At 34.9% G+C, this 20,840-nt stretch overlaps 4 protein-coding genes across 8 annotated transcripts; all 4 read left to right on the top strand.

Annotated features, from left to right (window-relative positions):
- The first annotated feature begins 2,601 nt into the window (after positions 1 to 2,601).
- On the top strand, positions 2,602 to 3,965 carry LOC129898782 (uncharacterized). Of its 2 annotated transcripts, XM_055973458.1 has the most exons (6): positions 2,602 to 2,726; positions 2,870 to 2,997; positions 3,158 to 3,192; positions 3,263 to 3,368; positions 3,472 to 3,533; positions 3,609 to 3,964. In XM_055973458.1, exons 2-6 carry the CDS (start codon positions 2,890 to 2,892, stop codon positions 3,766 to 3,768), a joined length of 471 nt encoding a protein of 156 aa, XP_055829433.1. In that variant the 5' UTR covers positions 2,602 to 2,726; positions 2,870 to 2,889; the 3' UTR covers positions 3,769 to 3,964. The 2 variants fall into 2 exon arrangements, with proteins under 2 accessions (XP_055829433.1, XP_055829434.1); XM_055973459.1 differs by lacking the exon at positions 2,602 to 2,726 and having other exon boundaries at positions 2,766 to 2,997; positions 3,609 to 3,965.
- Positions 3,966 to 5,474: 1,509 nt separating this feature from the next.
- On the top strand, positions 5,475 to 7,173 carry LOC129898779 (uncharacterized). 4 transcript variants are annotated; one of them, XM_055973456.1, is made up of 6 exons: positions 5,475 to 5,564; positions 5,956 to 6,089; positions 6,182 to 6,219; positions 6,291 to 6,405; positions 6,487 to 6,542; positions 6,645 to 7,173. In XM_055973456.1, exons 2-6 carry the CDS (start codon positions 5,982 to 5,984, stop codon positions 7,006 to 7,008), a joined length of 681 nt encoding a protein of 226 aa, XP_055829431.1. In that variant the 5' UTR covers positions 5,475 to 5,564; positions 5,956 to 5,981; the 3' UTR covers positions 7,009 to 7,173. The 4 variants fall into 4 exon arrangements, with proteins under 4 accessions (XP_055829431.1, XP_055829429.1, XP_055829428.1 ...); XM_055973454.1 differs by lacking the exon at positions 5,475 to 5,564 and adding an exon at positions 5,571 to 5,755; XM_055973453.1 differs by lacking the exon at positions 5,475 to 5,564 and adding an exon at positions 5,571 to 5,748.
- Positions 7,174 to 8,501: 1,328 nt separating this feature from the next.
- On the top strand, positions 8,502 to 20,744 carry LOC129900200 (uncharacterized). Its single transcript, XM_055975125.1, has 16 exons — positions 8,502 to 8,686; positions 8,844 to 8,912; positions 9,753 to 9,876; positions 9,969 to 10,024; positions 10,116 to 10,387; positions 10,470 to 10,647; positions 15,831 to 15,939; positions 16,051 to 16,103; positions 16,194 to 16,417; positions 16,513 to 16,580; positions 16,636 to 16,704; positions 19,019 to 19,147; positions 19,400 to 19,437; positions 19,511 to 19,619; positions 19,721 to 19,776; positions 19,867 to 20,744. Exons 1-16 carry the CDS (start codon positions 8,502 to 8,504, stop codon positions 20,483 to 20,485), a joined length of 2,358 nt encoding a protein of 785 aa, XP_055831100.1. The 3' UTR covers positions 20,486 to 20,744.
- Positions 15,099 to 16,536, top strand: LOC129898781 (protein yippee-like At3g55890). The gene is made up of 5 exons (XM_055973457.1): positions 15,099 to 15,365; positions 15,680 to 15,717; positions 15,831 to 15,939; positions 16,051 to 16,103; positions 16,194 to 16,536. The coding sequence occupies exons 1-5, from the start codon at positions 15,252 to 15,254 to the stop codon at positions 16,468 to 16,470; spliced, it is 591 nt and encodes a 196-aa protein (XP_055829432.1). The 5' UTR covers positions 15,099 to 15,251; the 3' UTR covers positions 16,471 to 16,536.
- Positions 20,745 to 20,840: the final 96 nt, after the last annotated feature.

The raw sequence follows: 20,840 nt of genomic DNA on the forward strand, positions 1-20,840 counted from the left end.
ATTTGAACCTTCTAGAAAGATTTTCCTTGAAATTTACCTAAACCCTAGAATATTTTCATATGCTAGAAATTGATGGATGATTTTAATAACTTGAGTTACTAAATAGTTATCTTTCATATTATTGACTAAAAATGGATCTTTGCATACAAATTAATATGCATTGATGGTATTCTTGAGTTGAGTTTTGTTGAGAGTATGGATTCATGTTTTCTTCACATGAACCTAAGATGAGATTTCTTTTTGGTCATAATTTGTCTTGAGTTTGAGAGGGATGGTTTGGGTATATGTGTTGATTGGAATGAGAAGAATGAATTGGAATAGTTATGAATGTGAATGGCATAAAAAGAATTAAAACATTGGTAGAGCTAGAATGTCACTTTTGTTTCTATAAATGGATGTAGAATTAAATAAGGATTTTTAGAGTTGATGTTCGATGATGATGTTTGATGATGATGTGAATGATGATATTTGATGATGATGCGATGATGATGTGAATGATGATACTTGACAATGATGTGAATGAAGATGCTATGTTGATGAGGATGTTGTGTGATGAAGTAGATTGGAGTCTAATGCAATTATGTGATATGTGATTTGCATAATTTGATTGATTGGAGTCTTATGAGCATTTTGAAAATAAATGATCTATTGAGAAAGAGTTTTAAATAAATGATTGTGAGCATTTTTGCATAAACTATTTATACGCTATTTTGAGTTTTAAAGAATGATTATTTCCATCTATGATTTTAAAAAGAGTTTAAGCATGAGTTGAGTTTGAGACGTCTTTTAATTATTTTTGAACATGAGTATTTTGAGTATAAATGAGTTGAGCATTTTTACTTTAAAAATGCCAATTTTTGAGATTGAGTTGAGACTGTATAAATTTTAAAGAGAAGAGTTTGATGATTTGAGATGAGTCGATTTGAAAGAAGGTCCAAGGAGGCCAGATTTGATTGAGTTTTGAAAAGAGTCCAATGAGTTGATTTGAAAAGAGTCCAATGAGACTAAATGAATATTTTGAGTATTTTACTCACTTGATAGATATGAGCATATTGAGTCTTGGGAGGAGTATCGAGCACCAAATTGGGTAAGAGTATAGTCCCTACTCGAACCAATAAACTACGTCGCCAAACGTAGGAGGGAATTGAACCGTTAAAGTCGGATGCTTCCCATGGGATCGAACCGTTAAAGTCGGATGTTTCCCATTTTATTGTCCTGACATAATAGGACTTCATTGGTTATGGATCCATGATTGGTTGATCGTTCATATCCTGGCAAAGTATGGACGAACGTGGCAACAACGTCGGATTGTTGTACTATCACTCGCTCATATGGTGATAGTTGTCGGTTAGAGAAACTCCAAATTGAATGGATTTTGCTTGATATGATTGGTTTGATGGTGATTGTAGATGATTGAGTTTAATTGTAAAACATTGCATAATTTAATTTGCATATTTATGGAATTGAGTCCTTTGAGTTGAGTGTTGAGTTGATGGTATATGATTGCATCGGATTAGACGATATGTGATTGGATTGGATTAGATGAATTGTGATTGGATTGAATAGAATGGTATGTGACTAGATTAAATTTGATTATTGAGTTGAATGTTGAGTTGATTGGATATAATTGGATTGGGTTAGATGAATTGTGAGTAGATTGGATTGGATCGGATTGTACATGATTGAAAGGGATCGAATTGTAAATGATTTGATTGAACTGTATTATACATAATTGGATTGGATTGTATGGTATATGATTGGTATCTGTCTAAACTGTATTCTTACTTTAGACTTATGATGCCTTATTTGAGTCTCTCTTATCTTTCCGATTTGAGATATGTGGACCGATGTTATTCTTCCTTGAGGTATGTTCCATTCTGCCATATTACATACTCGTACATTTCAAGTACTGACGTCTATTTGGACTTGCATCATTTCATGATGCAGAGACAGGTTTAAGAGATCGTCAATAGGAGCATCATTGGGGATCTATTCGCACTCAGCGTATTGGTGAGTCCTCCCCTACATTCGGAGGACACCGCTTATGTATTCTTGCGTTGAGTTAGCCCTTTTCATTTTGATTTGAGGTAGCCATGAACATGTCATTGGCACCAATTAGATAGTAGTGATAGAGGCTTCATAGACTAGATAGTGATGGATCGATTGAGTATTTCTTTCCTTGAATTAGTCAAACTATTTTTAATGATAAATATTGGTGTTGATTTGTTGGCGCTGGCCTTTATTCCTTGAGTTAGATTGATGATTTGAGTTTTCCACCGAATATTCTCTTTATTTTAAGTCTTCCGCTGATTGAATGGATGAACGGATGTCTGATCAGGCTATGTGGTTCGCTTGGGAGCCAGAAATAGTTTCTGAGTGCCGGTTACGTCTAGGGTACCCTCCCGGGGCGTGACACTTTTAGTATTGACTAACAATAGTGAACCTTTAAAATTTTAGTTTTAAATAAAAATTTCATGTCAACAAATTTTATTGAAAAAATTAATTAAATAGATTGAGTGACTTTGTAATTAAAAGTTGTGACTTTTTATGAAAACATTCCATATTTGAATGATTTTTTGAGTTAAAAGTCAAAATTGAGTCGTGTGAAAAGAGCCTATGAGTATTCATCTCCTTTTAGTACCCAACATAACTCTTCTCAACTCGATTCATTCAAGAATCGAGAACTGTTTTTTTATATCAATCAGTTTAGTCTCATCGTTTCAGAAGTAGGCGTCTACTCTATAATAAATCCCACCCATTTTTTTTAATTCTCATTAGCAATCATCTCTGTTACATTCTTTATCTGGTTCGCAGCTAGTCTCTTTTCCATTGATTTTCCAGCAGTTTGATTCTTTTACATTTGTAACAGTTGAACATATCGTTGATACAATGGGAAGGAAGTTTTATGTTGATTATGATGAATTCCCGAAAGAGGATTTTGTCCATTGTAGTGTATGCAAAACCCAAATTGGATTAGTCGACGAATTCATTAATGATGTACACATTCTTACTCTCTCCGCCTCTTTCTTTCGTTGTTGAAATTTATTATCAATATCTTTGTGTACACATCAAATGTTTCTTGATTCTTGAATTACTCTTTTGATCTGTTAAGGGTACATTTTGATGAAATTGCTATTTATGTCTTGTAATTTTGCAGATGGAAAATGGGAGAACAGCAATCTTTAATAAAGTGTAAGTATCATGATTTCATTCTGAAGAAAAAGGGTAGGCAAATGACATTTTTCTGTGGTCATATATGTAGGTTTAATGTACAAGTGGACGCAGAGAAATACCATAGACAAGAAAATGGCAAAATTGTAGCTGATACTTACTGCGTCAAATGTGGAATGCTTCTAGGGATGAAACTTGTAAGATCCTAATTAATATTAGTACTAAATTTATTCCTTCTGATCAAAAATTTATTCATTTGCGGTTCGCTTTAACAAAATTTATGTATTATCTATTATTCAGATTGTAGTCCCTTATAGCCATTGGACCGTGAATTTTAGACAAGGAAGATTCTTGATCAGAGCGTGAGTTTCTTACCATTATGCAAAATGCAACTCCTGTATACGCATATGATTTTATTTTTTTGGCGTGTGTGGCAGGAACAAACTTGTTTTTTGGAATAATGAGAGGTTGTTTGATGGAGAAGATGAACAAGATGAAGGCGCTAATGAACATGATCATAATCAAGGTGGAGGCTCTAATGAACAGAATAATGATCACAATGGAGGCGTTAATGAACATGACAATGATCAAGGTTGAGGCGCCAACGAACTAAATGAATTGATGCAGACCAACAGGTTGATCATACAATATAGATAATATTTGATCTAAATCCAGACATATGAACTATGTGATATGCAGACAGTTTTTTCTTAATAAATTGTCTTCTAAGTGATATGCTTGATTATCCTATAGTGGAAAGTTGCCTATTATAGTACTGTAAGATATTCAATGCTATTTAAGTCCTTGTTGTGCTCTGTCTTAGTATACTGATCCTCACTTGTTTTACTGTCCAACTTTATATATCCAGACACTAGTGTGCACTGAAAATACAATGAAGTCAACTTTAGCAGTTTAAATTTAAAGTGATTTATTTATCACTTTACCATGATCTAGTGATAAATGTGTATGAAAAAAGAATATCTTACATTTATTGATTTGATGTAAACATCTGATCATATAAGTTTTTACCATTAGATTTTAGTAGAGAAGAGTTGAGAGATCAATCTATTATTCATCGAGTTTCAAATCTTACACTACTTGACTCGGAGATTTCTGAATTAAAAAAGATAAAGATACATGAAACTTTGTTTTCTGATGTATGAATCAAACATGACAAAATGAAACGGCTAATTCAGAAAACTGAATTGACATTAGAAGTCCCTTCGGGGACATCCGATTAAAAAGAAATTGACATCAGAAAGTGAAATCCTTCATAAGTTATATATGTGTCATATCCTGTCTAATCACCTTCCCACGACACTTCTTTTGGCCTAATCTCTCCTAAAATTCAGCATAGCCAACCTCTTGCACCTGCTCATTGGAGCATATGTGCATCTCCTCTTCACATGCCCAAACAATCTCATCCTCATCTCCCTCATCTTGTTCACCACTATGGCCACTACCACCTTGTCCCGTATATCCTTGTTTTTTTATCCTATCTCTTTTGATATGCCCACACATCCTTCTCAATATCTTCATCTCCACTATTTGCATCTTCGTACATGCGAGTTCTAGACTAACCAACACTCCACCTCATACAACATAGCTGGTAAAACAAACACTTTATAAAACTTATCTTTAGTTTTGTTGGCACATTTCCTATCACACAAGACAACCAGATTTGAGCCTCCATTTTCATCTTTCCCGCTTCAATATGGTGTGTGACATCATCATTAATATTTTCATTTCCTCGTATAATTGCCCAAGATATAGGCAAACTTTGTTACAGTAGCAACGTTTGACTGCTATAGTGAAGTGTTGTTATATATGTATAGTGACGTTTGGATCTCATATACCCATTATAAATAAAAATACACAAAAATTAATTTAATGATTTTGTTTACAATGAAGAAGGAAAGTATTCATCAACCAATTTGACTTAAAAAATAGAAAGAGTGTGATCATAAAAAAGCAAACACAAGTAGTCTTTCCTCGTGAAGTTATGACCATAACTTACGGGCACAATTTAATATAATTAATTTAATTTAGATATTCATAAAGGGCAGCCCGGTGCACTTAAGCTCCCGCTATGCGTAGGGTCCGGGGAAGGGCCCGACCACAAGGATCTATTGTACGCAGCCTTACCTTACATTAATAATGACTACCATAAATACTTTAATAACTTATTTGTATACATAATATATTTCTTATAAATATTAGTATATAATATTTTAAGTATGACTATTATAGAGGCATAATTTTTAAAAATAACATACCACTGTAATAAATGTCACTGTCTTTATTCTCAATAAGTCGGCGCATATGTTTAAGGGTGCAAGTAAAATGAGGATATGACTAGTTTCAGAAATTAAAAAGGAAATAATTTCAGGAGGGTAAATTGTAATATCTTCTTTAGGGGGAAAATAAAAAAGAAATGTTATCGTTCAACTTGCATTCATGAATCAACAACTGATTTTTCTATATAAATATTCAAGAATCCCACTAAATTCAGTCTTCCGCATTTCTAATTACCTGTTATTTTTCAGTTACTTGGATTCTCCTTACATAAGTTATCTGGTGAAAAGTTACTCTTTTTTTCCATTGATATTTCCCTTCTACTCTGTTCTTTGTTCTGTTAGGAATTGGTTCTTGAATCAAGAAAGTCCCATTAATTAAGTTTCCATTAGGAAAGTTGAATTCTCATTTTCCAGCAGCTCTGTTCTTTTTACATTCATAATCAGTTAGTCTTTTGTTCTTTGTTGAAGAAAATTTGTTCTGCAACAGGTTGATTGATCCACAAAGTTGATACAATGCAACGAGAGTTTGTAGTTGATGGACAAGTTTACAATTATCATCATTTCATCTATTGCGTAAATTGTGAAGCTCGAATTGCTCGTATCGAGGATTACATTCCTAATGTAAGGATTCTCTCAAATATCTTCTTAATCATTTCATAAAGAAGATTCTATTTGTACTCTTGACTAAGAACAGAACAACTTTTCTTGTCCAGGTGCACGACATACTTTATGGAGGGTACTTTAAAACACTGTAAGTCTCATGATTTCGAAAATCTTGTGATTTGCCTAAGCTTTTTTCTGAGTTCTGTGTATTATATGCAGGAAAGATGTTGTTGTAATAGACCAGCCGATATTTCATCTACTTGAAGATGGAAATAACCTAACCACAGCCAATACTTACTGTCTCCAATGTAATTCGCTGATCGGGTGGAAACTTGTAAGATACTATAATATTAAAGAGCATTTTGATAACAGGTTGCTCTATTTTTATTAAAATAAAAATCTATGATTTCTTCAGATTGCAGCCACCCGACAGCCAGACTATTTCATAGAAGGAAGATTCTTTATGAAAATGTAAGTTTCTAATTACAAATTTGCAAATTGAGACTGTCTTTACACATATATATGTGCTGTATGACTTGTAAGGTGTTGATTCAAAAGAGTATTTTGTGGCAGTGGCGTGCTTATGTTCCAGAATCGTGTAACGTTGCGAAGTTATATCTTAGGAAGTGCATATCGATATGGTCTTATTCAACTTAGTGGCGCTAATGCTCAAGTTGGAGGCGCTAATGCTCAAGTAATTGGAGGCGCTAATGCTCAAGTTGGAGGCGTTAATGCTCAAGTTGGAGGCACAAATGCTCAAGTAATTGGAGGCGCTAATGCTCAAGTTGGAGGCGTTAATGCTCAAGTTGGAGGCGCTAATGATCAAGCCTTGCTGTATTTGAATGAGGAAGAAGTTGGAGGCGCTAATGCTGATCAAGATGGAGGCGCTAATGAACAGGGTCCTAATGATCAAGATGGAGCCCCGCCAATGAAATGAATGAAGATGTAGATCATCAGGCTGATAGAAATGCAGACATTGATAGAGTTCATACTTTACGAAGTGCTATTGTGTGATACTCTTTTTTCTCTTTTGATTTTGGGATACAGTACATATTATTACTGAACTTTTTACATATTTTAGCTCTGGTACAACCGTTCTCTATATGCTGCCTGCTTAGTTTATACTTCCTTGCATGTTGCTTGACAGTAAATACTAGAGAACTTTAATTTGTTTTTCCATAAAAATGTGGAATGACTAGTATGATGTTAAAGAAGTTAGATTGTGTATCTAATGGCTTTTTCCCCTACTAGAGAAATCCATTTGGCAAGTTGTTATTCCAAATTTGCAATGTCGATAGATGCGGGACCAAGATTATATATTCTTGTTCAAGTTTTTCCTATTATAAGATATACTATGCAATGGTTAGGTAGTTCCAAGTAGTTGCACTATATATTTTTTACTTTGTCATTTAGAGCTGATATAAACCGTGTTATAAAAGTGGCTTATATATATCCCTTTTCATTTATCGCAAGTGAAAAAATTAATTATTATTTTTTAATTTAAAAAAAATTCATGTAGGGGTATATATGATCCTTCTGGCAAAATCAAAGGGTATATTTGATCTTTTTCACACATGAATTTTATTTTGACTTCTTTATTTCAACTGCTAATTTGGGTTTTAAATATCTTTCACATAGATTCTTTTTGTTTATCATTATTTGGATTTCTTATTCTTATTCATTTTTTTCTTTCATTTTTTCGTGTAAAAATATGAAAAATATATTTTAAAAAAAGTGTGAAAGGAAAAAGAGAAAAAAGTAAGAATGAAATTTTAAAACCTTTTTGCGGCTATATTGCAATTTATGTTTTGTATTTGTTAAAAAAAATGCAGTACTATGATATATTTTACAAGAAAATGATTGTTTAATCAAAGAAGTCAAAAAGATTCACGTGTGAAAAAAGGATCAAAATATACCTCTACATGATATTTATTTAAAATAAAAAATAAAAAAAGATTTAAAATAGTCTTTTTCACTTCCATTAGACCAAAAGGGTAACTTTTACAACAAAAGGCATAGCAACCTTAAATTACATAGTTAAGAGTTAAGAGGTATATCATACCCGTTTCCCTTATACATTTTTTGAATTATAAGAAGCTAGCCGATTGGAGAAGATCAGCCAACACTTTTCTGGTGTATGTTTAAATTTATCTTCCAAATCACGAGAAGCTTTATTGGCCACAAACTTCCACTCAATGTTCTCCCTGTTCCATATGAAGCACGGATCATTGCCTCTAGAGATTGGTTATAGCCCTATCAGCTTAATTTTTATTAAGTTTTAATTGCTCTATATGTTTATTTTATAATTTTTAGTACCTAATATAATTGAGGTTCAAATTTCTCTCCTTTCTGAATTAACGGTAAATTCAAGAATCTAGAAGTGGCCTTTCTCATTCCCATTTTATATCAACTCAGTTTTGTTGTGGAAGCATGCCTTGCATTCGTTGCCGTATCTGCGGAACTCGAGTTGCATTCGTTGAAGATTACGTTGACATTGATGTTGTATGGATTCTCTCTCTCTCTCCCTGCATCTACTTTTCCATCTGCTTGCAATTTGTTCTGTCAACACATCAAATGGTTCTTGAATTATTCTTTTCTGAATTTGTGCACCAAACGTAAGTCTTCTATGAATTATTCTTTTCTGAATCTATGCTTCTTGAATTATGCTTTTGATAAAATTGCTACTGATTTCAATATTTTAGATTCTTCTACGGTTATTTGTATCATGAATTAAGCATGTAATTGGGTACTCTGTTATAATTCTTGACTAAGCACAGAACCAAAAAAACATGGAATTCAGAACACTTTGGAGACGTTGCCAGGAGGGATCTTTAAGAGAGTGTAAGTCTCATGACTTCATGCAATTTAATATGTATACAATTTGTTAGAATATATAGGTAAAATGACACACAATGTTTACGTGGAAAACCTCCTTGCTCAAGGGAGGAAAAACCACGACTTGATCCTCAGGATTTAGCTGTCAATCTTCACTAAGGTGCAAGAGCAAAGTAAGTTATTACAACTTATTGTACCTAGTTACTAACCCTCTTCACCCATTTGCTTGCAACACCACTATTACAAGTCTCAAGCCTAAGCAATGTCAATATTGCCCACTACACCATTGCCTCTCAATGATGTAGACTTTTCAAACACACTCCAAAACTAACTCTAGCAATGAAGTCATAGTAAAACAATACATCTGCAAATAATCAAGATTCCTTTATACATCAGGAACTGATTTTACAATTTTACACATAAGACTCAAACTACAACACATCTACAACGAAGAGTATCTTGAGCAGCTCTATCAGGTCCCGTGCAGCTTTTGTTGAAGTTCTTCTTTTCTTGAGAGAGCACCAACACACGTTTTTTGATTGTCAAATCTTGGAGAGAAAAACTCACTCACTTTGTTGTCCAAGGTTTGAGTATATACCTTGGAGATCCACAACCTAGGATACAATTGATTGGCTTCAGGTCTGCTGTCTTTGCTGGTTCTACCAACCACAGCAGAGGATGGAAGCTTTACAGCTGGCTAGTCTGCAACTTGACTTGCTCATGGGACCAGATCGACCAGGTCCGTGTATCATGTCTTATAATTTGTTGATCATCAAAACTAAATAACACAATTTTTTTATGCGGTGTAAGGTACATTGCATCTGTTACAAACCTTTATATATGCAGGTTTAATGTTCTTTTACTAGACAAAGTAAATTACCGTGGAATTACACAAGTTCAATCACTATTTGGAACTACCGTAGCCAGTACTTACTGTGGCCAATGTAGAACGATGCTCGGATGGAAATTTGTAAGATACTAATATTAAAGTGCATTTTGTTTTCATGAACAAGAAGATTTTGTTGCTTTTTAACAAAAATACTGAATTTTTTATTTCTTCAGATTGCAGTCACCCAACAGAACATGTGTGTTAGGGAAGGAAGATACCTTATGAAATTGTAAGTTTCTAATTACAAATATGCAAATTGAGAGTGTACACATAAGCGGTATGACTTGTAAGGGTTACTAAAAATTAGTATTTTGTGGCAGGAACAAGCTTAGTTTATCGAATGGAAGCACTAATGAGCAAAATGCTGATCAAGATGGAGATGCTAATGAACAAGAAGTGGGCGCTAATATGCAAATTGTTGATCAAGACGAAGACACATATAAAGAAGATGTGGGGGATATTCAGTACAATGTTCGTAATTTCTTGATGCATCTCATCTGTCAAAATGCTTTTCAAGGTGGAGAAGCTAATGAACAGGTTCCTAATGAACAAGAAGTGGGCGCTACTGAGAAAAATGTTGATCAAGAAGAAGACAGATGAAAAAGTTGTGGGGGCTATTCAGCACAAAGTTCGTAATTTCTTGATGCGTCTCATCTGTCAAAATGGTTATCAAGGTGGACGCAGTAATGAACAGGTTCCTAATGAACAAGATGTGGGCTCTAATGAGCAAAATGCTGATCAAGATGGAGATGCTAATGAACAAGATTTAGGCGCTAATAATGAGCAAAATGCTGATCAAGATGAAGATGCTAATGAACGAGATGGAGATTGTTGTAGTTGCCTTATGCAGTGGTTCTGTGTGTCTAACAATTGCTGATTGAGAGCACTGAAGTTTACCAACTGAATCAACTATTGATGAAAATGCAGACATCCAAAGCCTACTCATGCTGCAGAACCAGCTTGCTACGATTTACAAAGATATACACTTCCACTGAGTACAGTCGCTAGAGTTCATACTTTACTAGTATTAATTCATAACTGTGTGAAGTTCTTCTTTCTTTTTTGGTTTGGGATTATAGTACATGTTAATGTCACTTCATTTTGGAGAAAAGCAACTGAGACTGAACATTTTACATGTTAGAGCTCGGGTACTACCATTCTCTATATTCAAGTCATGTGTCAAGTATTCAAGCAGTTGACACACAGTGTAGTTCCTTTTGGCAAGTTGCTATTGCAGTTGGATACAATTCATATGAATGTTAAGCCCAAGGAGAAGACCTTTAGTTTGTTAGACTGACGTGATAGCCACAAAATCTCATTCAATTATATTTGTACATTTACAAACTTCAAATTCTTACAATTCACTTAATTATACAAATTTGAGATTCTTTAGTTCAATGGAAGAAGTTAAACAAAAAGAAAAACGGAAAACTTATCCTCGTAAAAAAGGTAGTAGAAATTTTGTTCAATGGGGAGTTCTTGAAGCCATTTCAATACTCTCTGAATTAACGATCAAAACAGAGCTCATCTCAACTTGGAACTTTCAAGAGAATGTTACATAACAGGAATAAGCAAAAAGATAAAACGTTTACGGTCATAAAATCCTTAAACAACACGTTGCTTTGTGAAATATGTGTCGTTTCAGAATCACTTGGCTGGTTTGTTGCCTCTCTTAGAGAAATCCATTTCGTCTAGCCAAGTATTCCTGTTGGCAAGTTGTTATTGCAATGTAGACAGATATGATTCCTGTTCTTATATGTGCGGGACCAAGATTATATTCTTGTTCAAGTTTTTCCTTATAAGATATACTATGCAATGTGTGCACTATATCTATCTAGGTGATTCCAAGTTGTTGCACACATTTTCTGAATTAAGAAGCTACCCATTTGGACAAGATCAGCCAACACCTTTTAGTGTATGTTTAAATTTAAGAATCTTCCTAATCAAACCAGGACCTTTATTGGCCACAATCTCACTAAGTTTTAATTGCTCTATTTGTTTATTTTATAATTTTTAGTATTTAATAAAATTATTTTTTCTTTAGTCTCAAATATGTCATCGAATTTTGAGAAAAGGTTCATCTATGCCATCCGTTTAAAATTTGGTTCGTCTATATCATTTCTGTTAAAGAAAAGGCTCATCCACGTCATTTTCGTTTGGCAAAAGGCTCATTCCTGCCATTTTCATTTGAGAAAAGGTTCATCATGCATTATTTGTTAACTGAAATGACACAGATGAGCCAAACTTTTTATGGATGGCATAAATGAGTATTTTCTCAAAGTTTGATGGCATATTTGTGTATTTTCCCTTCTAAAAAAATAATTTAATTAATGACGTGGCTGAATTATAATTGACCACGTGTAAAAAGTGGTTTTGCAAAATTAGAATTATTTTCAGTTAACAAATAGTAACATTGATGAGCCTTTTTTCAAACAAAAATGGCATAGATGAGCCAACATTTGTCACGCCCCGGGAGGGTACCCTAGACGTAACCGGCACCCGAAGGCCATTTCTGATCTCCGAGCGAACCACTTGGTACAGTCACTCATTCATTCAAGCACATTCTCTTAAAGGAAACTCAATTAAGGAAATACTTCTCATAACATAAGGGCCGAAGGCCAAACATTTCAATCCAACAAGAGTAGTAAATTAAGACTCATCAAAATAACAGTTCAATCTCCTACACTCCAGTCTATGAAGCCTCTATTCAAGTCAAAAAGGTGCCAATGACAAGCCCATGGCTACCGACAATCTAAATAAAGAAAAGACAATCAAAAGCTATACAAGAAGGCCCAACATCCTCCGGGAACTAGGAGGACTCACCGACTGGCTGGGAGTGTAGTGGATCTTCAACGGAGCGTCGGTTGATGATCTCTTGTACCTGTCTCTGCATCATGAAATGATGCAGGCCAAATGGCATCAGTACATGGAATGTACGAGTATGTAAAACGGCCGAATACAACGAATATCAAGGAAGAATCAATCAACTTGGGAACTCAACTCAAAAGGGATGACAACTCAATCAAATGTTCTAAGTCTAAACAGGGATATGATTTATACGGGACCATTCATATACAAATCGACTCAATCCGACTCAGAGTACTATCAACACCTATTTGGGAGTTTCTCTTAACCGACAACCATCACTTATGAGCCAGTGAAAGTACAACAAACCAACGTTGTTGCCGCGTCCGCTCATACTTTGTCAGGGCATGAACGAGTCAACAAATCATGGATCCAATCCAACCAGGTCCTATAATGTCAGGACAACTCTCTCGGGGAAGCATCCGACTTTAACGGTTCCATCCCCCCTACGTTTGGCGACACAGTTATTGGGTTCGAGTATGGACTATACTCTTGCCCAATTCGGTGCTCGATACTTCTCCCAAGACTCAATGCTCATAAAACTCCATCCAATCAATTCAATCAAATCATATCGACAAGTCTCATTACAACCTTGTCAACTCATCAACTCTATCACAATCAAATCTCAATCTCAATGCTCAATCTCAATCATATCTTCAAGGAAGTGTTAAAATGCATATATGTACATCATCTAGATATAAAATCAATCATTACCTCCATCCATTTGAGAAAAATCTTTATGACTCATCACATCTTCAAGACTTCAAATCGACATTCTTATAATAGGCAACATGTTTAAGAAGATAGTATACTTTATCAAATCTACATAATTAATAAGACCAACAAAACATATTTATCAACTCGTTTCTTCATCATCTCATACTCATATAAGGGCTCATTTTAGGAACCTCTTAGCTCAACAACATTAACACATAAATAATTAAATAAGATGGGAACAATACTCATTCAAACATGTACCATACCAAGAAACTCCATTTTCATGGATATCTAACCTCAAACAAGAATAGGGCACAAGGGTGGACTCAACCCATGTTTTGGATAGCCTTACATACCTTAGTGAAGACTTGGAGAAAACCTTGAGGTTGGGTCTTCAATAGAGGACTCTAATCTTGAAGCTTCTTGGACTCCTTTTTGGTTAGAAGTGGAGAAGAAGAGTAGAGAGAGAAACTAGGGATTTTAGAGAGAGGGAGGGGCTGAAGAAAATGATCCCAAAATACACAAGGATTGTGTATATATAAATTTGGGAAATTTCCCAAATTGCCCTTTCTCCAAATTCTGAAAATTAGGCAAAAACGCCCTTGGCGCGATAGTGGCGCGTCGCGCCCTTACAGCGCCAAGGCCAATTACGCCTAAAACCTGCACAACCTTTAGTGGCGCATCGCGCCAGGGACCAAACTACTGAGGCATGTTTCTGGCGCGATAGTGGCGCGTCGCGCCCTTACAGCGCCAAGCCTATTGTCCTAAATTCTGGGAATTTGGCCTGAAAAACCCTGCACACTTTTAGTGGTGCGTCGCGCCAGGGACCAAACTACTGAGGCATGTTTCTGGCGCGATAGTGGCGCGTCGCGCCCTTACAGCGCCAAGGCCATTTCCCCAGCAGTTGTAACCCAGGCCAAAATGAAATCCCTATCGTGCTAGTTCGTCTTCGGATCGTCATATCTTTTGACTCCAAACTCCAAAATTTACGTTCTTGGTGGCGTTGGAAAGAAGACTCGACGACCTTTAATTTGATAGGTCGTGGGCCACCCAGATTGACGTCTTTCGAAAGATAGGGTCGTTAAAAGTCGACCCTTACATGAACTCGTCCTAAACTTAGCCACGATGGATATTTTGGACTTAGCTCGGTCCTAGAGGCCCTCAATGACCCCACATCACCTCCAACGCTCTTAAATTTACCAGGGACTCATCTCAACTCAAGCACATACTTCGAAATAAATACGATGGGCCCCCACACGTATGCAAAGAAGGCCCGAATCTTAGGAAAATTTTGAGGGGTGTTACAACATTTTAACGAATGACATAAATGATTATTATTTTTTGCAAAGTTTGATGACATATTTGAGCATTTTTTCTATAATATATCAAATAAAAATGTCTGTTTGAAAACCTAATTTTTGATGGATTGAACTAATAAATGGACCGGTCATTTCATGAATTAATTTTGTCACCTCTACTTGCATCCATAACGTATCTTTCTTTGATCAAAGTTTCTGATTTTTGAGATCAAAATTCACACAACAATAACATTTGTTGAAATACACTTGCTCTTCTTTAATTTTTTTTTAAAAAGCAAAACTGAAATACAACTGTATTTCCTAGTGAGTAAAAGAAAGAAAAAGAACCAAGAAGCGCAATGGTATTTTATTCTATACAATTTTAAGTCGGTGAATATATATTATTAAGGGGGGCAAAGGTAAAATGTCAATAGAAAAAGAATTTGTTCAAATTTCCCTCCTCTGGATTGAAGAATCAAGAAGTGTCTTTTCTATATCAACATTCTCTTCTCATTTCCATTCTCAACTTTCTTGGATTTTCAATTTTGATATTTGTCTTCAACTCAATTTGATAGAATGGGAAAGACGTTTTTAGTTGAATACGATGGAAGGCCTTCTTCTGATTACTTCCATTGCAGTAGATGCAGCACTCGAGTTGCATTCATCGCGGATTACATTGAGATTGATGTTGTATGGATTCTCTCTCTCTCTCTCTCTCTCTCTCTCTCTCTCTCTCTCTCTCTCTCTCTCTGCATTTACTTTTCCATCTATTCTATTTCATCTTCTTGCAATTTGTTCTGTGAACACATCATATGGTTCTTGAATTATTCTTTTCTGAACTGTACACCAAACCGTTTTGATGAAATTGCTACTGATTTCAATATGTAAGATTCAATCGCTTAATTTCGACAGCTATTTGTATCAAGAATTAAGCACTACTCTGTTATATATATTTCTTGACTAACCACAGAACAACTTATTTTCATGTTTTGTACACTTTGCAGGAGCTACCCTACGTGCCACAAGGGATCTTTACTAAAATGTAAGTCTCATGATTTCATTCTATTTTTAAAATTGGAATTTCAGCAACTTGAGATTTGCCCCAAAAAACAAAAAAAAAACTGCAGTCTGAGGTGTATATGCGTATATATGCAGGTTTAATGTTGAAGTACCAGAGGGCGAGTCATATCATGAAGTAAAAGATGACATGACCCTAACTGATACTTACTGCATCGAATGCAGAGACCGGCTCGGGTGGAAACTTGTAAGATGTTAATATTAAAGAGCATTTGATCGATTCTCATGAACAAGAGGATTTGCAGCTCCTTTTTTGTTGTTGTTATTGTTGCTTATACAGAATTTTTCCTTTCTCCAGATTGAAGTCCCCCAAGACTGTTGGTATGAAGAAGGACAATTCTTGATGATGTTGTAAGTTTTGGACAAATTTTCAAAATGAGACTATGCATATGCGATACGGTGTGTAAGGTGTTACTAATACAAATGATTATTTTGTGTCAGGGATAAGCTTAGTTACTGTAATGGTCAACTCTTGGCTCATAATCAAGCTGGATGTGCTAATGAGGGAAATGCTGATCAAGAGGGAGGCGCTAATGAGGGAAATGCTGATCAAGTGGGTGGCACTAATGAGGGAAATGCTGATCAAGAGGGAGGCGCTAATGAACTAGTTCCTAATGATCAAGATGGAGGCGGTAATGAGGAAAATGTTGATCAGGATGGAGGCGGTAATGAACAAGATGGAGTCTCTAATGAACAAGTTCCTAATGGGCATTATTGATCTAAATCCAAACATTTGAACTAACGACTGATGAAAATGCAGACATCAATAGCTTCATACTGATGATTTACGCTTTCACTGATGCAGTCACTAGAGTTCATACTACACAAGTACTAATTCATAACTGTGTGATAATCAGCTTCTTTTTTGGTTTTGGGATTACAGCACATAGTATTACTACTTCATATTGAAGAAAAGCAATTGAGACTGAACATTTTATATGTTAGAGCTCGGGTACTACCATTCTGTATAAGCTGCTTAGTTTGCCTTTAATTTCTTGATACAACTCATCTGTCAGTATTCAAGCAATTGACTACAATCTACTAGTTAAAAGTCACTGAATACTGCAATTTCCTTGGCATAAAATAGATTTTAACAGATATATAAATGAACTCTAATGGCTTTTGATCTATGATCAGATAACACAATCCACTCTCTGTTTATTCCTACATCATGTGAATGTTAAGCCAAGGAGAAGACCTTCAGTGTGTTAGACTGACGTGATACGAAAACTCATTCAATTATATTTGTGCATTCACAAACTTTAAATTCTTACATTCACTTAATCATACAAATTTGAGACTCCTTGTGTTAGTTCATTGAAATAAGTTACACAATGTTTTTAAAAAAGACTTATTTTCATTGTGATTGACTTCCGATCCTAATAATTGATAGCCCTGTCGTTCTTGTTCACCTTCCAAAATTGCTTTGTGACGGAAGAGTAGTTTATTTAGGTGCGAGGCTTTTAAGTTTTAAATAATAATACATAAATACACTAGCGAAGTCAGAAATTTTATTAAGGGTGTCCAAGATTTAATATACATGTATGAAAAATAATTTTTGACTGATATATTTCGTACAATTTTCTATATACATAATATTATTTTTCAACGAAGAGTGTCCAATTGACCACCCTATGCTATGTGTGGCTACGCAACTGCATAAATATGTCTCATAACTTGAATTCAGTCGTCATCTATGCCCTCTAACTTTAAGTGTGCACAAGTAGGCACTTAAACTTGTATAAAATTGAACAAGTAGACATATGTGTCCTACGTGACATAATACACGTAAGACTCTATGTAGAACAAATCGTCATGTAGGACGCATGTGTCATTTATTCAATTTCATACAAGTTAAAGTGTTCATTTGTGCTCACCCAAAATTGAAGGACATAAATGTCAGTTGAGACCAAGTTTAAGAGCACGTTTATGCATTATTTCATTTAACTACTATTGGAACTTTCCGGCCAATTTTCACCTGAAATTACAAATATGACTTTTTCTAAAAATAAGTAGAAGTTGAGTGATTTTAAAACATTCCCAAGGGAAAAGAAAAATGGAAAAATACCAACATTGGTTGTGGTGCAGTGGTGAGACTGTTTCACCCTAAAACACAGGTAACTGTTCGAGCCCAGGGTATAAAAAAAATATTGTTGGAAGCGTCACCCTTGGATGGGCCCCGTAGTGTGCGATCTAAATTTAGTCGGGGCTACAATGGGTGCTCCAAACTTCGGGTTTCTTAAAGCAATTTCGCTAGGCAAGGGGTGCCTAGGGCTAATTTTATTACTCCCTCCGTCCCATATTAGTTGATCATTTTCCTTTTTACATACATATTAAGAAATCATAAATAAAAAAATAATTTTACTAATTCACAATTTAAAAAACTTTTTGGATTTTTCAAACAAATGTGAACACTTTCAAAAAGAATTAATAGTAAGGGTAATATAGAAAAAATTTAATTAATGTTTTCTTGATTTAGTAAGGTGGACAAATAATATGAGATAACTATTTTTAGAAAGATGATCGACTAATATGGGAAGGAGGGAGTAATAAAGAAAAAAAAAGGACCTCAAAGAGCCAAGTAAAGCAAGGGGGCTATGCCTTATCTTACTAATCATAATGAGATAACGAACCTCTACTAATTAATAAGCATGAAAAAAAAGAGCTAGAGAAAAATAGATATTCTATATAAACAAGAAAATAATTTTACTAATTCACAATTTAAAAAACTTTTTGGAATTTTATAAACAAATGTGAACACTTTCAAAAAGAATTAATAGCAAGGGTAATATAGGAAAAATTTAATTAATGTTTTCTTGATTTAGTAAGGTAAACAACTAATATGGAACAACTATTTTTAGAAAGATGATCGATTAATATGGGAAGGAGGGAATAATAAAGAAAAAAAAGGACAGAGCCATTTCAAGTAAATGAAAAATATATCCCAAGTAAAAAGGGTAGTAAAAATTTCTTCAATGGGGTTCTAGAAGCCATTTCAAAATTGCCTCTATGAATTAACGATCAACAGAGAGCCCATCTCAACTTGGATTCTGTTGAAATTTTCAAGAGAAAATAGCACGAATAAGTAAAAGGAAAAAACAGTTACGGGCATAAAATCCTGAAACAACACATTGCTTTGCGAACATCAGTCTGAATATATATCTAAGTATCAACATTCTTCTACTTTGTTCTTGGTTTGAAGTTACTTCTTTTCCATTGATAAACTCAAAAGTTTTTCAGGAGTTCATCTTTGTTCTTTCTGTTAGGAGTTGCTTCTTGATTCAACAATGGGAAGGCTCTTTAAACTTGACTATGATGATATCTTTACTTATGATTGCATCCATTGCCGTATCTGCAGAACTCGAGTTGCATTCGTCCACAATTTCTTTCCTAATGTAAGGATTCTTACTTGATCTCTCTGATCATTTCTTGAAATTTATTATTATAGTATCAATTTATTATTAGCAAATGTTTTCTTTGATACTCCAAATTTAGGAATTAATTTCTTCTGAATTGTACTTAACCATTCGTTTAGGAAGAACTTACTACTGATTTTTCATAAAGACGATATGTAAGATTCAATGGCTTACATATATTTCTTGAGTAAGCACAGAACAACTAATTTTCTTGTGTTGTACACATTGCAGCTAAATGACTTAGTGTCAGAAGGGTTCTTTAGTAACGTGTAAGTCTCATGCAATTTCAGCATCTTGTGATTTTATTTCTTGCCTACGCATTTTCCTGAGGCATATATGCAGGTTTAATGTTGAAGTACCAGAGGACAAGCGATATCATCAAGTAGAAGGTGGCAGAACCCGAGCCGATACATACTGTGTAGACTGTAGAAACCTGCTCGGGTGGAAACTTGTAAGATGCTAATATTAAAGATCATTTGATTTTCATGATTACAAGACGATTTTGTTGCTCTTTTTTCCCCCTCTTAAATTACAGAATTTATATTTCTCCAGATTGCAGTCTCTGAACCGTCTAGGTATTGTAGAGAAGGAGGATTCCATATGAGATTGTAAGTTTCTAATTACAAATTTGCAAATTGAGACTGTACACGTATGTGACATGACTTAAGGTGTTAATTCAAATCAGTATTTTGTGGCAGGGACGAGCTTACTTACTGGAACGAAGTAACGTTGCTTGATTTTCTTTCTGGAGGAGATAATGAACAGGCTCCTAATGATCAAGATGGAGGTGCAGATGAACAGGATCATGATCAAGATGTAGGCGCTAATGAACAGGATCATAATCATAATGGAGGCGCTAATGAGCAAAATGCTGATCAAGATGTAGGCACTAATGGACAGGATCATGATCAAAATGGAGGCACTAATGAGGAAAATGCTGATCAAGATGGAGATGCTAATGAACAGGATCATGATCAAAATGGAGATGCTAATGAGGAAAATGCTGATCAAGATGTAGGCGCTAATGAGCAAAATGTTGATCAAGATGGTGGAGATGCTGATGAACAGAATGATGATGAAGAAGATGGAGATGCTAATGAACAGGATCATAATCATAATGGAGGCGCTAATGAGGAAAATACTGATCAAGATGTAGGCACTAATGAGCAAAATGTTGATCAAGATGGTGGAGATGCTAATGAACAGAATGATGATGAAGAAGATGGAGATGCTAATGAACAGGATCATGATCATAATGTAGGCGCTAATGAAGAAAATGCTGATCAAGATGTAGGCGCTAATGAGGAAAATGCTTAGTTTATCTTCTAATTTCTTGAAGCAAGTCAACTGTCAGAGATGCATTTCCTTAACTGCAATTGCAGTCGCTATATAATCTTCTTTTTTCTAGAAGCTGGAGTTGCTTGACAGTGAATGCTAGTGCACTTTAGTAAAATCATGACCTTGCTGTGGACTAAACTATCAAGATTGAGGCTCCAATAAAGATGTAAATCAATTGGCTGATGAAAATGCAGCCATTTTTCTTAATTATGATGTGAGTCCTAGTTATATGATGTGATTTTTGGATGCTTGACTGGTAGAAGTAAGAAGAAAACAGTCATCTCTGTCTTTTTTATTTATTTTCACAAAATTACTGCCTTACAATATTTGATTT

The sequence above is a fragment of the Solanum dulcamara genome, chromosome 8, assembly GCF_947179165.1.
Source record: "Solanum dulcamara chromosome 8, daSolDulc1.2, whole genome shotgun sequence".
NCBI classification, from domain to species: Eukaryota; Viridiplantae; Streptophyta; class Magnoliopsida; order Solanales; family Solanaceae; genus Solanum; species Solanum dulcamara.